Raw genomic sequence first — 19,799 nt, forward strand, 5'->3', positions numbered from 1 at the left:
TTTATTTAGCACACTGACTCCCACAGCTCCCAGAAAGACAAACAAACTGATTTTGCACAATGCCTTAGATCCTACTTTTCCCCCCATGGTCACTGGGATAAAACTATGGTGAGAAGCTGAAGACTGCTTCTAAACAACTTTGCAGCCTTCCAGGGAGCAGATGTGGCAAATTTAAGATCAAAGATGGCCTCATTCTCCAGCTAGCAAGGCATTGAAAAACACGGAAATAGCATCCTGCTTTCATGTGGAGGAGAACACTTTGTATTCCTGACAGTGCAAGTGAAATGCTAAAGCAGAGCAGGCAATTATCCTGATACAACAGGGCTGGGAAACAGCATTTAGATGTGCCAGATAATGGGGAGGAGCTCCAGGAACTTTCTCATTCTCCTTTTCATAAGCAGAGAGATTATCACCATTTTTCTTCACAGTACTGAGCAGCAGGGAGGCAAATGCACAGACTGTGGTGCATTTAAGAGTGATATGGCAAATAAATCAGAAATCTGAGCCTTGTTCTGTAACAGGGTTTTAATTCTGCATGACACGGGACTACTCCATTGCTGGCTGCACTTAGAAAAACCAAAATAAACTCAACCCCTGACTGCTGTCTGTTTGTTCATGTAGATATTCCACCTACAATGCGGACCTCTGCCAGCCAAAACACATCCACACATGAATTTACTCTGAACTGGCCTCATATTAAGCACATCAGTTCTATTAAATCTTGCCAGTTTCCCAAGGAGAACATTTACTATTCTGTGCCTTTTGCTTCTTAGTTAAAAAGATAAAATTAGAGATCTTTACCACTAGAAAAATGTGCATTAAGGGGTCATCAAGGGCAAATTTTCATCACAGAGCTCAGTCACCCTCATCAGCTGAACAAACCCAAGCTGAGCTCTCCTCCAAGGAGTACTGAACATGCACCTGACTGGATTTCTGCTTAATCATTTCAGAATAATGTCAAGCTTGCCAGATGCTGTCTGTGCCCCTCATGCCAATGGTCAGGAAGCTTGGTGTCCAGGGAGAGGAAGGAGAGGAGGAAAACCTCTCTGGATCCAAGCAGAGTGGGGCTGGCAGAGGGATTTGGTACTGTTTTCCCTTCCTTCCTGCTGCAGCTTTTGCCTGGCTCTGAATGCCAGAGAGCTGGAAGCACAGCGCTGCTGCAAAAATCCTCCTGTGTCACAGCCAGCCCAGATGCCACCTCTGACAGACACCCAGACCAAATTCCCAGGTTCAGGAAGCTTTCCTGGGATGGGGGCTCTGGGGTCTGTGTCCTCCCATGGTCTGCTCAAGGTCGGGGCACTGCTGCCAGCCAAGATGCTGTGTCATGTCCCAGGCTTGTTCAGGCAGCAAATTCCTTGTTTCAACCGTAGTTGGCTCATGTTGCATTTGCAGCACAGAAGCAGAGAAGGAATTTGTCACACACGCTCCCTCTTGCTGCAAAACGGAGAAAGAAGCCTTACAAAGTGCATTTTGATCACAGCAGGGAAAAGAACTGGAAGAGCTGCTTTAGTTTTTAATGGTTTATTAAATCAAGTCTCCAGGTGAAGAGGATGAGCAGCTTGTTAGAAACTGTAAAGTGCAAAAGGTAATGGGCAAAACCAGAATGAATTTTTTTAAATTGGACATTTCTTCTTGGCTTATTTTTTTACCAGGAGGAACTCCAAAAAGAGCAGCATTTTTTCTGAAGTCAGCATTCAGGAAAGGAGGGGGGGAAAGCTAGATAAAACTCATAAATATGATCACATTGAAAGGAAAGCTCATTTCTTGAAGGCTCATTTCCTATTATTTGCTTGAGTTGTTCCCATTCCCTTTGCTGATTAGCAGCAGTGTCTGACCTCTGGTGTCTAAAATCAGTATAAAACATTACAAGAAATCAAAGTATGAACATATTCCATCCTGGATTCTCTTGCTGGGTTACCCTTAGAGATTTCAAGCCTGCTGAAGAAATTTTGGGTTGATGTCTTTAGCTGAACAGCAATAGAGAAGTCAGTCACAGGAGGCCCTGACTGGCTTTTCCAGCAGCAGTGGAAAATGTTGCACCATTGATTTTACAAAGAAAAGTTTCCTCTCATGTAAAAAAAAAAAAAAAGAAAAAAAGAGAAAGGAATTAATGATCAGATATGGCCTCATAGCAATAATGATGTGGAGGGCTTGGCAGCCACATGAAAATGTCCCAGATTTCCAGATGTTATTAGAGGAATGTGGAATATCTTGTGTCATAATTTTAGCCAGAGAAGGTCTGGGAGCACAGATAGAAAGTTTCCAGTTCTAAGCTCTGTTAGGACTCCAATTAATTTCTTTCACATGCCAAGGAAGTGCTTAAACTCACTTCAGGGCAGAATCTTTTAAGTGCACTGGAATTAGTCCTACTGAATAATCCTCTACAGAACACTTTTCCTTAAAAAATGACAGTAGAAAAGTCCCTTCTTCTGAGGAATGAGGCACCTGTTCGGTGCACAGAGTTTGCCAATGTGAATGCTCTTTTCCTCTTTAACTTCCACACCTTCAGGATGTTTAGATCCAGGATTTAGGGTTTGGCTTATGCTTAACTGCAGGTCTCTGTATATTCCACTCAAAACCTTTCCTGCCCTCAGTAAAAAGTTGTGAAGCTGAAGCTGAATATGAAATCATTGTAGTTTCTGGAACACCTTTCCATTTAGTTTTCTGGACAAAAGATTAAATGAATGGAACCAGTGTGAGGCATCAGAAAATCTCTGGAAATTTTCATCAGGCTGTCTCAGAGCGAGTTATTGCTGAGCTGCCAGGAGGATTAAAGGTGAGAGATGAGCTTTTGCACAGCTGCCAAACACAGCCTGAGGCAATGTGTGATCCCAGGGATGGAGACAGCAAAAGAGCCACCACCAAGAATTGGGATGACCAAATGAGGAAGAGATGGGCTAGGAGGAAAAAAAAAGACAGAGATGATGAAGGAGATGATGGAGGAGATGGAGAAGGAGAAGGAGAAGGACCAGGAGAAGGGCCAGGAGAAGAAGGAGAAGAAGAAAGAGGAGGAGAAAGAGGAGGAGAAAAAGGAGGAGGAGGAGAAGGAGGAGAAGAAATGTTTGAGGCTTCTGACATGAACCAGATGTTGCCAAGACCAGCCTGTGCCCAAGCTCCTGGAGCAGTGTGGGACATTACTCCTGGCTCCTGGTGGCTTAAATCCCACTCCCAAGGCTCAGAGCTGAGAGAGCCTTTGTGTTCAGAGAGAACTCAGGGAAGGTCTGCTATGCTGGGACCTACTTGACAAAAAGTAACTTGGAAATGCTGCATATGTTTAGATTTTACATTTTAGATTCTTTTTTCACTGAAATAAATCCATCTACTTCCAGGCACTAGGTGTCCCAAGAGCATCTGAGTCAGGACCTGGGTGCTCCAAAGTAACTGTTAAAGGATTTTAGGCTGATATCAGAATGTTCAGTGGCTGAGACACACAAGTTGAGAGCTGAGCAATTTTCATTTACTGCATTCCCTGGATGCAGCTACAGCTGGGGCCAGGTGACCTTACAATGTATGTACATTTTAGAATGAGTCCCTTAATATTTGATTGGAAAAAAAAAGAGTAACTTTATTCACATAATTTTTTATTGGAAAAAAAGCACAGAATTCATCAAGTCAGTTAATTTACTGAGCCTGCTCTCTTGTCACTTTTGTAAATCTCATTACAAATAAAAAAACTGGCATGCATATTCATATATTCATGGGTGACCAATTAAGTGGATAAATAAGAAAGGAAAATCTATTGAGTAATTTCCTTGAAAACCTATTGTAAAACTCACAGGAGAATTTACAAATTAAACATTATTCAAGTAACCTCATTGAGAGGACAGTGGCCATTTTTATCTGTACCATAAAAAGTCTTGATCCAGTTTTTCAAAAGCATTTAGGGGATCAAAAAATACATTTGTACATCTCATGGCATTTCCAAAGCATTAAAAAAGGTTAGGGACAAAACCTCCCTTGAATTTGGAATTTTAGTGCTCCACAAATAGATCAGTGCATGGCATCCTACTGAGGTGACCTGAAGTGATTATTATAGTTACAATTACAATAAAGCGATTATGGAATCTCACATGTCTGTGTCAGTGTATGATTAAAAGTTTCTTAAACTTTCAGGAACTTTCAGGAATTTAATTTTCCATGCTTTGGTCTAGAAGCAAAGCTAAGACATTTTTGTTCTTTATTTGCTTTTGAGGGAAGAGGTATTTGGAGTATATATGTATATGTGTATGTGTATGTGTATGTGTATGTATATGTACGTATACTGAAAAAAATATTCTTAGTGGGATCCAAGTAATATAAGATTCCAGAACAGTCTCTCCTCCTTTTCCCATTTTCATAGAATATCAGAATGGTGTGGGTTGGAAGGGACCTTAAAGCCCATCCAGTGCCACCCCTGCCCTGGCCAGGGACACCTCCCACTGTCCCAGGCTGCTCCAGCCCCAGTGTCCAACCTGGCCTTGGGCACTGCCAGGGATCCAGGGGCAGCCCCAGCTGCTCTGGGCACCCTGTGCCAGGGCCTCACCACCCTCACAGGGAACAATTCCTCATTCCCAATCTCCCATCTAATGCTACTCTCTGTTGGTTTGAAGCCATTCCCCCTCACCCTGCCACTCCAGGCCCTTGTGAATATCCTGTTTCCATCTTTCTTCTCAGCTCCTCCAGGCCCTGCAAGGCCACCCTGAGCTCAGCCCAAAGCTTCTCCTGTGCAGGTGAACAATGCCAGCTGTGCCAGCCTTTCCTCCCAGCAGAGCTGCTCCAGCCCTCTGCTCATCCTGGAGCCTCCTCTGGGCTCTCTGCAGCAGCTCCAGCTCCTCCCTGTGCTGGGACACCCCAGGGCTGAGTTTTCAATTTCTGCGTGCCTGTGTGCAATATTTGCCTGTGACAAAAAAAACATTTCCTGGAAGTGGAATGGAAAATGCTTTCACTCCTTACCATCCTCTTTAGTGCGGGTGAAAATCTGCTCGCTCCTCACTCCATCCCCAGCCCGGGTAAAAGCCAACACCTGGATGCTGTAGTTGGTGTATTTTTCCAGGCCATCCAGCTCCAGGGATGGTTGGGTAGTAGTCACATTCTTTATCTCTCCCAGCTCTATAAAAATATAAAATAAAATAAAATAAAATAAAATAAAATAAAATAAAATAAAATAAAATAAAATAAAATAAAATAAAATAAAATAAAATAAAATAAAATAAAATGGAATTGGAGTTATTGCCAAGATCACTCTTTTTCCAGGTATCGATACCTGCTGTGGAAATCTTGGGTGTCCCAAACAAGGAAAGCTTCATTATTACAGAACGGCAAGGAACTGTAATGAATTAAAATGAATTCATTTATGTCCTGACCTCTTACCACCACTTGAAGCAGACTCATTTTTCATTTTCAAACTCTTTTTTTTTTGTTGCAATTTTAAAAAAAATATGATGAAGAGAATTGAAGAAATTCTAAAAGTAATGAGATTTTTATAAAGAACCAATAACAAGAAGAGATTATTGTGAAACATCCCCTAAAGAAAAAAAAAAAGAGAATTCTGATTATCTCTATAAAGATTTTCTGGTTATGAGAAAGACCATTTTTCATAAGGAAAATGAAGAAGATGTCCCCTTTATTTTAAAATATGCAGCATGTGCTGCTGCAAAGCACTTGATAGCAGCAATAGTGCCAAACAATAGATTTAAACACAGTAAAATCAGATTTACTTGCAGAAAGATGATGCACTTCATATTAATCTTTTTTTTTTTTTTTTGCAGCAAGCTAAGAAGTACAACCCATATGGCAAAAAAAAAAAGCTTTAAACATATTTAGGGCAGCAAATAAAGTTGAGTAAATAAAGAAAATCCAGTTTTAAGCATGGCATGAACATCATATTTTTTCATCATGTTGTGAGACATCACATAGGAGCTTAGATGTGATAATATCCACACAGGATCTGATCCAAAACTACAGGCGTCAATGTAAACATTTAATTTTATGCCCTACATGTTTACATTTTTTCTGTATGCTTCTCATACATTTTTTTAATCTTTATTTTTAAAGGAATTGCTGGTTAATTTCCAAATATTTTCGAGTCTACCATTACCAGCAGGGACAATGGGCCTCTGAGTCACATTTCCACTCTAAATTCCCCTTTCCACACTAACAGAGGCAGGATTTGCACCACTGCAGGTTAGAATGAACTGTGGTTCTGGTGGATGAAAGCAAAAGAAGGGAGACAGCTGTGAAAAATCCACAGGGCAAGTAGGAATAAAATCATGTGCATCTCAAACATACTAATTTGTTTAATTTACAAGGAACGGCCATACGTGGAATTATCACCACGCAGTAAATTGCAGATTAGTAAAGCATCACAATTCTCCTTTGATCCTTTCACTCAGTCTCTGCTCTGGAGCCTATTTCCCCAGGAATTATGCTAAGAGTACAAAAACACAACAGAAAAAGCTGGAATGGAAATAACAAGCTTTTCCCAGAGACACTTCCTTCTTTTGCCCTCAGCTACGGAGAGGAAATGCATCCTATCAAAAAATAAGTGACAGCATATCAAGTAGGCAAAGAGATAACCAATCAAATTATAGCAAAAATCAGGTTTGGGCTGGTTTGTTCTAGATCCATGTCACCATTCTTTAAAAAAACCCAACATTCTGGACTCTGTAACTGAGGTGAAATTTGCTCAGGTCGTGTTGGGTACCATGGGAGGCCTGGGGAGGGTTGCAAGCCCATGGTGGGAGCCTTCCCTGAGGTTCTTCCAGGCAGCTTTGCTGCTCTGTTCAGGCTCTAGGAAAAACTGCTCCTTCACAGGCAGACAAAGTTTTCTCTAAACCAAAAAGAAAAAGGAGTAAAATGCCTTCACACCAGAGAGAAAATGATATAAAGACCACATACAGCTTTTTACTTGGTAACAGATTGGTGTCTCTCACCTCCATCCAAGAGGTTGGCCCAGTAGATAACCCTGAATCCCTGCAGGATCCCATTCAGGGTTTCCTTTGCCAGCGTTGACCAGGAAATGGAGATGGTTTCTGGGGATGTGGCAGTGGCTTGCACATTCCCTGGAGGGCAACTGGGCACTGGAATAAGATATTCACCATTTTAACACAATGAAAACAACTCAATATTCATTCCCTTTATTTTCCCCTCTATCCCACCACACAATATTTAATTACCATTACACATGTTAACAATGCAAATCCTTTATTCTTGCTACAATCCACATGTTTCTGCAAGTGCAGCTGTTTTCCCTGGAATGACTTTTGATGTACTCATTCCTTACTTGCTGACTTTTCTTTTAATAGGCTTTTTGTTGCTTCTTTTGAAATATAAGTGTGTTCTGACACTGCAATGTGTAGAACATTCTGTAAGCAATTTAAATATATTTTTTAAAGTTTGCAGCCAAATTTGCCCCTTTGTGGACAATTCTGATGTCCCTTTAATTTGGTGGAGGGAGAAAAAAGTGGGCACATCTTTAAAAAACATAGGAAAAAATGGTCATAATATTTTTTTACTGATACTTAAAAAAAAGGAAAAAAATCAAACAAATCTAAGGCACTTTCTGTTGGCCATTTAGTGTCAAAGCAATACAGCAGTATTAGTAACTGGCATTGCTTTTAAAGCTCGTGGCATATTTAATTCTAAGAGGGACCCAAAATTGAGTGACAACCAAAAAAATTTCCAAGAAAAGCAAGCATGCTGGATTCTGAAGGAAAAAAAATCCCATTTATTATAATATAAAACATATGCCCGGTGTGAGCATGCTGCCTTTTGAGGTCTTGCAGAAAGCTAAGCCTAGAAACATTTAGAGTAAAAAAAAGCTATCAGCCTTTCATGAATAGCCTGCCTCAAAATCTGTTGCTCTTGAGGATTTTAGATATGTGATATTCCATTTTGTCCACGTAAAGGTCAGATTCCAAGCTGGCACTGGTTTCAGGACACTGATGTGGATTTACAGTAGATAAAAATCTGACTTGCATGATCTTTAGGATTATAATTTGCTGTTATAATCCTCTAAAATACTGAACTCTTTGTTTTGGATATGGGATCATTCTCTTTTTCCACTAGAGGACTCCCTCTCATTGTTTGAGAAGTACTTTTCATGCAGTTTGAAAAAAAAAAAATCTATATTGTTCCTTGGATCAGACAGGTGAATTTTGCCTGAAATAGCAATGATTTTTCTGTCATTGGACATCCTTGAAAAAACACACATCTCTCTTAAGACTGACAAGACAGCGCAGTACAAGAGCTCTGGTTACACAGTAGATTCATTTGAAAACAGCAGTAATCCAACAAAAACCACAATATTGCTTCACCTTTCAGAGTTTCACTTCTCAAAACTATCGTGAGATCACTCTGGGGCAACGATGAGATCACAACAGTTGCAAATATGTGAACACCAAAGCATTTGGCTTCTTAATGAAACGTTTGGTCTCAGTCAACATCATTCACAGCAGGATATATCACATTAGTAGAGTTATTTTTATTTAACTGGTAAAATAAATTCACTCTTGCAATGAAAATCAGACAAGCTCATTGAGCAGCTATTCTCTTACACCTTTCTACCTAAAGACTGGCCTTTTACCATCCCTACTTTCATCAGCACTAATCAAACAACAAAAGCAACAAGATTAAAAGACAAGAAATAATAATAACATTAATAACATGTCCCATGAGAGCTCTTTGCCAAGGACCCACCGTCCTCAAGAGTGGTGGTGATGATTTCCTGAGAAGAAGGTCCAATCCCAGCCCGGTTACAGGCCTGTACCACCATGCCATACTGGGTGAATTTTTTCAGGTTATTCAGTGTATAAACCTCACTGTCCCCGGTGGTGTCGATGCTGATGATGTTGAACTGGAAATTTCCCCCCGCGCTGTACTCCCGATAACCTATCTGGTACCCGCGGATAATTCCATTCTGCAAGTGCTTCTTTGGAGCCTGAACAGAAAATGGAAAGTTACACGTTAAGTGCACACATCCAAAGTCAAGTTGTTTCCCTTAAAATTATTAAAAAAACCAAAAAAAGTTTAACTTTTTTTTTTTTTTTTCCTACTCAATGCATGTCTATTTCTGGGCAACAATTCAAAAATACTTCCTGCACATGAAACAACAACTTTTTTTCAAACACATAAATTTCAGGTGTGTCTTTTTCAAATCTGTGCTGAAAGACCTTTAAATGGTTCATGCACAGAAAAATCCAATACAGAGACACTTCTGAGTGTGAATTTATGATGTTTTTTTTCTCTTTTCAGGTGAATCAATCCAAGCTGAGTTGATAAGGGTATATTTGCATTCCAGACCACCATTCACTACTAATTGTTTTTGCCAGCAGCCCCCACCATTCACTGAACCTTTAGGAAGGAATTTTTTGATCTGTGCAAGGCAGTCACAGGAGTTTATTCAGTCCCGTGCATTAGGAAAATTTTATGCTGTGCTTTGAAATATGCTTCTGTTCATTCAGTGTGTAGTGTAGAAAGATGATTAGATAATGAGTGCTGAAGGCAACAATGATTTGGAAAGCAGGGATTTGCATACTGAATAGCTGCAATACATCTGGCATTCAGGGATATGGACAGCACAAAATGGTTGGCCATAATTATGTGCCACATTTCTCAGTCACAGTGCAAGATTCCCTGCTCCTGACTAGTGGAAATCATTTGTGTGCTCTGCAATATAAAATGTGATCTAGTACAAAGCAGAGATTTTCAGCTCAGGGAAAACGCCTGTTACTGACAGCAATACCCACAAAAATTATATTTAAATAGTATTGGACCAATTTCCATATATGATGATGTTCCTGCCTGATCTTCTGTCTGTATGAGGCATAATTAGTATATCTGTTTTAAGTATTTAGTATATATATTTTAGTATATATATTTTTATATGCATTTTAAGGCACAGTTTGTAATCCAGGAGAAAAAAATCTCTTTCCAGTCCTCCCAACAGATGACCACAAGCTCATCTGTCCCACTGGCCCACAAAAAAGCTCTTTGTGATGCAGTTTATCAGCAATGGGTTGGACTGGCAGAGGCAGCAACTTCTGTTGCTTCCATATCCCATTAAATCTCCTCAAGAATAGATTCTCAAGAAAAATACTCATTTCTGCCACAGGACTTGCTTTTTTGGGGAGTTTATAGTCAACTGGAGGTAATAAAATCAGGGTGAGATTTGCCTTTCATCCACTACCATCAAACCATTGCTCTGCAAAAGCCAGTCCCCTCACAAATTTAAAATGTTTGTCACTGATTGATTGAACAGTCTCTTGAGATGTTTCTTTTTCTCCCTCTTGCTTGAGAAACAGATACAGAACTTGAAGTGATGATATAATTCCAATTCCCACTGCATTACTCTGACCAGATGTAGCCGATTGAATTAGCAGATTCAGATCTTGAGATCCCTGTAAGTCACACAGCAGGGATAGGGATTGTGTTTTGGGAATCTGAGAGCATAACTGTGTCCTGTTTGAATATTTCTCTGGGTTTTTTGGTCAAAAACTCCCCAGCTGCTTTAGAAACACACAGGTCATTTTATTATCAGAACCCTTTGTAAGTGTGTTACCTATTCTGGACAATTCCATGGCTTTGTGATCTTTGAATGTTTGCAGAAGGAGGTACCTTTAATCTGGGGGTGGAAACTAAGGTCAGATTTTCGTTGTTGTTTGAGTTCAGATATATTCACAGAATCACTGATTTGGCTTGGAAGGGACTTTAAAGCTCATCCAGTGCCACCCCTGCCATGGCAGGGACACCTCCCACTGTCCCAGGCTGCTCCAAGCCCCAGTGTCCAACCTGGCCTTGGGCACTGCCAGGGATCAAGGGGCAGCCACAGCTGCTCTGGGAATTCCATCCCAGCCCCTGCCCACCCTGCCAGGGAACAATTCCCAATTCCCAATCTCCCATCCAGCCCTGCCCTCTGGCAGTGGGAGCCATTCCCTGTGTCCTATCCCTGCATCCCCTGGAAATTGTCTCTCTCCAGCTTTCCTGGGGCTCCTTCAGGCCCTGCAAGGCCACCCTGAGCTCAGCCCAAAGCTTCTCCTGTGCAGGTGAACAATGCCAGCTGTGCCAGCCTTTCCTGCCAGCAGAGCTGCTCCAGCCCTCTGCTCATCCTGACTGACAACAAATTGACTTCCAGACAAACACTTGGAGCAAAGCAGCCACAGCAGCCTCTTCACTGGAAATTCTACAATTATACTTTCTCACTTTGAATTGGAATAAAATGACAAGCTTTGAAATTTTCATGAACTTCTTCATAATTGTTTTAAGTCAAGGGATTTTTTTCTTTAAATAAAATACTAACCTTTTACTTTTTTTTTTCCCCACTTTGAAACATTAGACAATATAAAACAAACTTCAAGTCACTTCAGGACAAAACATTGAAATGTTCTGCTTCACAACAATTTCAATGTTCCTTGTTACTATGACCTGAAAACTTCATTTTGAGTTGACTTCTTGCACACGACTCATTCGATAAATACTCCTTCTGGTGTATAGATACATTTTTGGTAGAAAATTGAGTGAAACAACTTAGTGTTCTTGGGGAAAAATATTGTGAGCCTTGTCAGTAGCCAGAGAACGTAATGAAAAAGTAAGTTTCAGTCCATGCCCTTACTGCTTTTCTCAAAGAATTCAATATTTTAAAACAGGGTATCAATGACTTTCGTAAAGTATGACATTCTATAGTTTTGTGTGTGTGCAAATAGGAATAAAGAGGAAATGGAATATTCCCCATGTCTAAATTTAATGTAAAGTACTACATGGAAAAAATGAATATTTTCATGCTCTTTTCTGAATGAGTATTCCTGTTTAATTCCCATTATCTCTGCACCAGTTTAATCAACTAAAAAGTGGTGAGTTTTATTTACCAGCTCATTCTGAAACCCAGTGTCTTATGTGGACACACAGATATTGGATTAAACAAATCACAGACCAACACAACTTTGCTTAACTGGGATTTTCTAAGAGTGGGCTAAGATAAAACTTTAAATGAAGATTTACAGCCAAAGCAAGCTGCAGAAATGGGATTTAATACACGATGAAAGATAATCAATGTGGTATTCCCTGCTCCTTTTGCTGTTATTGACACTGTATTTTAATAAAGTTTGCCAGCTTTAAATACCATGGTTTTCACAACAATCCTGTTTGTTCAATGTTATCATAGCCTTTCATGGCTAAAGCTCCACATGCCTCCAAAGTAAAAACTACCAAGGTCAGGTTCTTTTCTTGTTTTTTGGCTTCCATGACAACATAGGATTGATCTCATGGGGTATTTCTTTATTCTTAACTACGTTTTATTAGACACTCAAGGAGTGCCTTCTGTATAGCACCGTAGTGACCTACCCAAAAGTTAGGATTCAGCCTGGAACCAAACTGGATTATGTCTGTGGGACCATCTTAAAGTTCCTTTTTGAGTAATGAACCAAAACTGCTCTGACCTGGAGAAAACTGCAATAAATCAAGGGAAATAAGTGGCTTGCTCCTGGTTTGGGACTTCTTAATAGGAAAAATCAGCCTACAAATTGTCATTTAGGAAATAACTCTTCCAGTAAAGGTAGGACTACTCAAGCTCTGACCCTGCCCAGTGACTTCACCTTAAGCTCATACCAAATTGTGAAAATCCATCTCTCCCTTCAGCTCATGAGACAAAGCTAATGAAGTATGTATTCAATATATAACTCATTTCTGTGAGTATCTTCTTGTATTAGATACTGGACTTTGCTTGAGAAGAATTCTCAAATCAAATTCCAAACACGAGCTTGAGAACACAACCCCAGCACCTCATTTGATATCCTTCAATATCAGGCAACACCCAGAGCCCAGGACACACTCAGTTGTACTTGAAGTGTTCTTGAAGTACAAACTGAACTGCATTTTTGGCAGTTCCTGAAATGTAGGTGTGGGAATTCTGTTTGTCCTGTAGCTGCCTGTTCACATCTGCAGCTATAAAATTTAATGGCAGAACTGCACAAACAGCAGCTATAAACTCCAGCAATGAGCCAGTGGTGCCCATCTTGCTGCTTTTAAAAACATCCCCCAAAGTGAACTTTCCAATAAAGCAAACCAAGCCTTTCAATCTGCCTACCTATAAATCCATAAAAACAAATTCAGGTGTAGAAGCTTGAAGATCATAGTTGACTTCATCAGATAGTCACAGTTCTTAAGTGGTTTAAAAAACAAAAAATCCTATTAAGAATTTATTTTAGTTGTTGAGAATCACTGTATACCCTTGCATGGCTTCAAAAACTACTTCCTTTGCTCTACTGACTGTGTGCTGGATTTAAATCCATGTCTTCTCTAAGTTCATTGTTGTGTTTCACTCCAGGCAGATCTGTGACCACACAGCTTTTGGTTTTGGAAACCTTTTGGTGAAAAGCAACACTGCTATAAATTTAAGATGTGGACAAGAGCCAAGAATCAGTCTTGCATTTTTTGTGACCTGTGCAGAAGAGGTTCTGAACTTGCCTTTTAACTAACTGCCTTAAACCTACAATATATTCATTATTATGCAATAAATAACCAATCACTCATAGTTATTTGGTTAATAAGCAGAACCTCACTGCTCTGGATTTTCTGAATAATCCATATAAAAGGACAAAAGCCACATCATCCACATTTGCACAAGTAATTAACATTCATATAGAAATTAATCATTATTATTATTATGCCACTTTAGCTCTTAACATATTTTAGAATTTTAAATATATGGAATTATCAACACAATATACAAGCAGTATATATCACAAAACCATTTAAAACATGGTTTAAGTACCTCTGGTATCATACCAAAGCATTTAGGACTTTCTGTTATTGTCAAAATACTGGGAAAAACCTAGAAAAATTGAGTCACATGAGATGCCAGATTTTTAAATTATACCAGCTGATGATATTTTTATATTAATTACTCTTCATCAGTTCTCATGGACTATACTGAGACTGAGACTCTCCGTGCAGCAAAAATCTGTCCCAAAGTCTATTGCAATGGGAAGAAGATGCCATTCATTCCAATGGTTTCTGGTGAAGTTTTGCCCAGAAACACAGTGAAATTTTGTGAGTGCTCATTTCCTAAACATGTGGCCTTATTTCTGAAATCAGAAAGAAGAAAAAAATGCAAGCAGCTGCTACTTTTACTCTTCAATGGAAGGCTTTCTTTGCATGATGTTCCCTTCAGTGGCAAATATTTTAAAATTTGTTGGCAAAGGCATCTGCAATGCTTCTCTTAAATAAAACAACCAAAGCACAGTTGTTATAACACTCCCCTGAAAGCATCCACATACTGACAGAGCCTATGTTTTCTGTGGATGTGTGAGTATTTACCTTCCAGGTGACTCTGATGCTCTGGGAAGATACAGGCTCAAGCTGCACATCCTGAGGTGGACCATCGGGGGCTGGAAAGAGAAGGAGAATGCATCAAAAGTGGCCCTCACAGCCCAAGGAATTCAGCATTTCACATAAAGTGTCACCACCTTTACACCCCAGCATCACAGAGGCTGGAGTCAGTGCCAGATGGAAAACTTCACCAAACGAAAGCAGGGCCAGGAATCTCTGCATTCAGGTGTCCTCTCTGGCCAACAGCAAAATACAACATGTGCCAAAATATACCAAGCTGGCAAATGAAATTAACAGAATAAAATGAATAATTGTGGTTTTCTTGGCTAGAGATACTCTCACAGTGCTCTTTCTGCATATCTGGAGATAGGCAAGAGGAATTCTCAGCAGTCACAACCCTGGGGGTGATGGAAAAGCAGCAGAGTTCATTTAAAGCAGGTGAGCCAGAAGCTCCTAATCCACACAGAAAAGCAGCAGAACCCATTTAAATCAAGTGATCCAGGATTTCCTAATCCTGCTTTCAACTTGTTGCAAATTTTCCAGTGGGATCCCTTCTGTTCACTGGAAACGGAGCACATTCAGTCCAATATCAGATATTTTACACAAAATCCTGCACACTTTACATTCTCCTCCTCCCCAGTAAGAGTTCCAGTCTGGAAATCAGCCAAAAAAAACAACTGGCAGGTGGGAAAACCTTCTTTCAACTCCTGCCTGAGCCAGGGAAACTTTTATGGACCATCAACATGATGCCAAAGGTGTGCAGGAGGCTTTAAATGTGAACGAAAAAAGAAGACACCTCCTTGTCTGCTGGGCAGCTACAAAGCAGATGGGGATCAGCTGGGATTGAACAAAGATGTGCAGTAAATTGCTTGCTCAGTGAGGTAAATCACTGCAAAGGAAAGATCTGAGGAGAGGGATGGAGCCACCTCGAGCTGCTGCAGAGGGTTCCCTTGATGCAGAATACGGCCTCAGTAAAAGGTATTAAATTAAGTTTAATAGCAGGACAAAGGAAAGAAAGCAATAAAAAGGGTGAGATGGGGCTGTTAGAGGTGGAGCAGCAATAAATGATAGCTGTGGTGAAAGGAACCAGAAGGTTTTGCTTTAACTGATGAAAGCAGAGACACAGAATACAGCCTGTAATATGTTTAAGTTATTAAATATGCCCTATTCTCTGCCATTCCTGACTGTCCCTTATATGGGAAATTTCCAAAGCTTGAAAGAACTTTATTTCCATTCTTATTGCATTAATACAAAGGAAGGAGAAGAGGAAAAAGTCCACTGGCAAAAATAAGATCTCTGTGAATTTTCTGAAGCCTGACCTTGATTCTGTCCTCCTGTTGACAAAAATGAATGCCACTTCTCTGGGGTATGTTATAATGTAGTGGAATTTGAGTGAAGCATTTGATCCTAAAAATGGGGTTTAAAATGTGCCCCCAAAAATCCTGACTTTTCCTCAAAAGACCCCATTTTTTTTCTTTCACAAACCTGAAGAGTTAAGTGCTCCCAGCACACCATAGGGAGATGTTAAATAAGAAGACATTTGTTTTACATACTTAATGTCATACAGAGTTTGTGGCAAGGACATAAAGAAAACCCAGATATCCCTGTTTCCTCTATTGATTTCAGTATTAGGCCACGGCCATAATGCTTCTTTTTTTCTGACAAGCATTATTATAAGTGTGTACTGGCATCTATTTTCCAACACATGAGCTAATTGTGGTTGTATGGAAAGAAAGATGTGGTCTACAAGCTTTGAAATCATTCCATCCTTACCTATCCTTTTGTCACAGAGATCTTTTACAGGTTTCTTTTTAATAGAGATATTTCTTTGTGATACATAATACAGAATCTGCACCCCCTTTCCAAGTTGCTTGGTTTTTATCTTGTATTTCTTGGGCCTTTATTTTGCTCCCTGCTCATTAGCTTCTCTCTCATCCCCTGCACCCATGCTGTTCCCCATTGCCTGCTGTAAAAGCAGAGAACAGAAGTAAACAGTGATCAAAAAAAAAAAAGGATGTTCCTACACTTTGTGCATCCCCTGAAATAAAAACCCAAGAGAAAAACATCACAAACTCTGCCTAAGCCTGACCTCCTCCCTCCCAGTCCTTCCCTAGGTAGATCAGTGACTTTTGAATACAGTTCCACACTGCTGGTCTTTTTTTACCAACAAACAGCTCCTCAAAAGACAGCAACAAAAGGATCATTTATTCTGAAACCTGGTTACAAAGAACTGAATAAAATGTGATGTTAAGGTTCCACCCTGCTCAGGGGGAAGCTGTTTTTTTTTTTCCAAGGGCAGCCGCTGATCCTGACAACTTAATTACCAGCCAGGAAAAACTTGGCAAGTAAAAAAACATTCCAAGCATGGGTGAATAAGAGAGCATGAGAGAGCTGATCCAAGACCCAGCCCTCTATTTTGCACAAAGAAGGATGGGCATTTTGGGGTTATAGATGGCTCTGGCTGGAAGAATGGATAGTCTATTTTCTCTAGTGATTTCATATTTTCTTTGCACAAAGGAAGAGAAAATTTCTGATCAAAAAATAAGTATTTTTCAAACAAACTATTCATTGTTACATCTGTACACACTTTTCTTCTGCTGGAAGGATAAAAGAAATGCAACTTATGTTGTCTCCAGCTTATTCTGCTTTCCACTGTGAGCTCTTGTGTCCTGTTCCTACTCAGAAAGTCTCTCAGAACCCAAACCATGTGCTGACAAGGACCGTGTTTTCACTGTAGGAAATTCCTAGAAAAATTAAGTGGGAATTTCACAGTTGCGTTAATAGGAGATTAAATAAAAATCAGTCTCTGGGTGTTCAAATCCAAGATCAACATAAATCTTGAAAGAGAAAGGGAATTTTCAGTGCCAGGACACTGTCACAATGTTCTTGTCTCTAAATCCCCAAAGAAGGAAGCTGTGCTGACTTAGCATAAGGTAAAGGAAGGCAGAAATTCCATGTACATGAGAGTGGCTCCAGCCACCAACACAGTACTCCTGGTGCTGAAGATTAAAGGTAAAAATAGAAGTCAGACTTGATGACCTTGGAGGTCTTTTCCAACTTAAATGATTCTGATTCTGTAATACAACAGAACAAAGATCAGGGGGATGACACTAACAAGGGACAGCCAAGAGACTTAAATAGAGGCCAGAAAAATAAATGGTGAGTGGGTTGAGTGAGGGAATATTCAAATAAAGGTTGGGTTGAGTGAAGGAATATCACATGAAGAGTTGATTCATGTGGATCAACATTCTCAAAAGGGAAAAATTTAAATGAGTTACCTACATTAATATCTAAACATGTAAGGAAAGCCACAATACCCATAGGGGAGGCACCACCACTAAAACCAGGATGCTGCTGATTGAGTTGCCTCACTGTAGATACAGGTGTCTTATTCCCAGCATCACAAGGAAAATTTGGAGCACAATGTGTTCTTTGACCACTAGATGCCACTGAACAGCTTTAATTACAGCCCTGCACAATGAAGTTGCAAAACTCACGATGTTCCATGGGAATAACTCAGTATTCCTTTTGATGTAGCTGCAGCCACAGAAGCAGCATTTCATGCAATGATTCCTGACATCAGAGAGAGATAATTCCCACAGAATTTAGAGGTTGCAAAGCCAGGTCATACCTGCTTCATCAGTGGTGATGGTGAGCTCGTTGCTGGCCTCGCTCTTGCCAATGCGGTTCTTGGCGTACATGCGGATGTTGTAGGTGGAGGACGGGTGCAGGTCGATGATGGTGGCTTGGTTTAGCTGAGGGGAAACGTCTCTGGTTCTCTGGACAGAATCCCAAGAGTCTGTTTTATAAGAAATATCAGTAGAAACAGACAAATAAATTGTGGTGTTAATGTGGGTAACACAAGCATGAAGTTAAACTGTTTCATGCCACCGCTGTGTTAATCCAGAAAACGCATTTTGCTCCAAGCAAATCCAGTGATCCCTCCCCTTCCTTGACAGCACTCCCAACTGCTCCAAGAGTGCTGCTGAGAACAATGGGATCTTAGCTCTGGGGTCATCAGCAAATCCACAGAAATAGCTACTCTTGAGGAGGTGCTGAGAGCAGCAAAGATTCCTCAGTTTTGTGAGCATGATTTCTTACCTTTGGGACTTTGGAACAACTGCACAAAAATGGGAGTTGCTGCCCCAAAGGGATCTTCACTCAGTGAGAAAGTTGGTTGTGCTCAAAAAAAAGGGAGGGAAGGGAGTTAATAAACAGGAACGGCCCAGGGGAGACCTCACTGCTCTCCACAGCTCCCTGACAGGAGGGTGCAGCCAGGTGTGGACTGGCCTGTTTTCCTTGGCAACAAGTGACAGCATGAGAGGACACAGCCTCAGCCTGGGCCAAGGGATGGACAGCTTGGATATCAGCAGGAATTTCTTCATGGAAAGTTGGTTAAGCATTGGAAGCAGCTGCCCAAGATAGTGGTGTAGTCTCCATCCCTGGAGGTGGCCAAGGAACACCTGGACATAGCACTCAGTGCTCTGTCACTCACGTTATCTGCGTGACAACGTGGGCATTGGGCACTGTTTGGACTTGATGTGCTGGGAAATCTTTTCTACCATCGGGGATTCTGTAATTCTCTGAAAGTTATCCCAGAAAAAAAGAAAAATAAATCCTGGAGAAACACCCTGCCCTGGAGCACTCCCAAAAATAGAAATGGCAACACCAAACTCCTGCGACAGCTGCTCAGCATTGACCCTGGGGGAAACAGCCTGACTGGAACACAAAGTCAGCCAGACTTCACCCCTCTCATACCAAACCTCAGCATCAAGCCCTGGGAAACATTCATCTAACTCTGGCAAGCGTGAGATCTCCTCCCAAAAGCCTTTGGAGTTGTTATGTTAATCATCCAAGTTCTATTCCCCTACTGGTTACTTGTTTTCCATATATTGTCTTTAAGAATGTTCCACCCCCAAGGCTATATACTGTTACCTCTCCCTTGTTTCTGGTCTTTGGAGCTTGACCCTATGCTGAGCTGGGTTCCTGGGCACTGTCCCTATTTTTATTTGTCATTAAAAGTAATTTCCTTTTCAGACACTCCATTGTTCCTGCTCCTTTTTTCCTACTTTGTGCCATGTTCACCCTGAAGTCAAGGGACCCAAAAATTTGTTGCAGCCACCCTCACTCTGACAGAGCCCTGTGGGGCTGCCCAGTAGGACCAGCACAGCCCCAGTGCTGTGGTGCCAGCCCTGTTCTGTGTGTGCTGCTTTGGGCTCTTTGGCTGCACAGCCCCGTGCAGCTGCTGCCACAGGGATCTGTCATGAGCAGCACAGAGCTGCTGCTGCCTCAGCTGGGGCTGCACCAGGGGAACCCCTCCTGCCTGGCACAGGGCTGCTCCAGGCAGGCAGGGCTGCAGGAACAGCCCCAGCCTGGCTCCAGGGACAGAACTCTGAGAGGTTTTTCGGAAGTCATTCTTCCCTGTGAGGGATGGGAGGCTCTGGCACAGGGTGCCCAGAGAAGCTGTGGCCACCCCATCCCTGAAAGTGTCCCAGGCC

The 19,799-nt window shown here is 41.0% G+C and overlaps 1 protein-coding gene across 1 annotated transcript in view; it reads right to left on the reverse strand.

Annotated features, from left to right (window-relative positions):
- DSCAM (DS cell adhesion molecule) overlaps window positions 1-19,799 on the reverse strand; it is a 446,151-nt gene that overhangs the window by 78,899 nt on the left and 347,453 nt on the right. The window contains exons 15-19 of the mRNA XM_053969848.1: window positions 17,933-18,100; window positions 14,290-14,360; window positions 8,677-8,917; window positions 6,912-7,058; window positions 4,933-5,088 (exon numbers count right to left, since the gene is read on the reverse strand). Coding sequence (XP_053825823.1) covers window positions 4,933-5,088; window positions 6,912-7,058; window positions 8,677-8,917; window positions 14,290-14,360; window positions 17,933-18,100 — 783 coding nt within the window. The remainder of the gene's footprint in view (window positions 1-4,932; window positions 5,089-6,911; window positions 7,059-8,676; window positions 8,918-14,289; window positions 14,361-17,932; window positions 18,101-19,799) is intronic.

This window comes from Vidua macroura, chromosome 2 (genome assembly GCF_024509145.1).
Source record: "Vidua macroura isolate BioBank_ID:100142 chromosome 2, ASM2450914v1, whole genome shotgun sequence".
NCBI classification, from domain to species: Eukaryota; Metazoa; Chordata; class Aves; order Passeriformes; family Viduidae; genus Vidua; species Vidua macroura.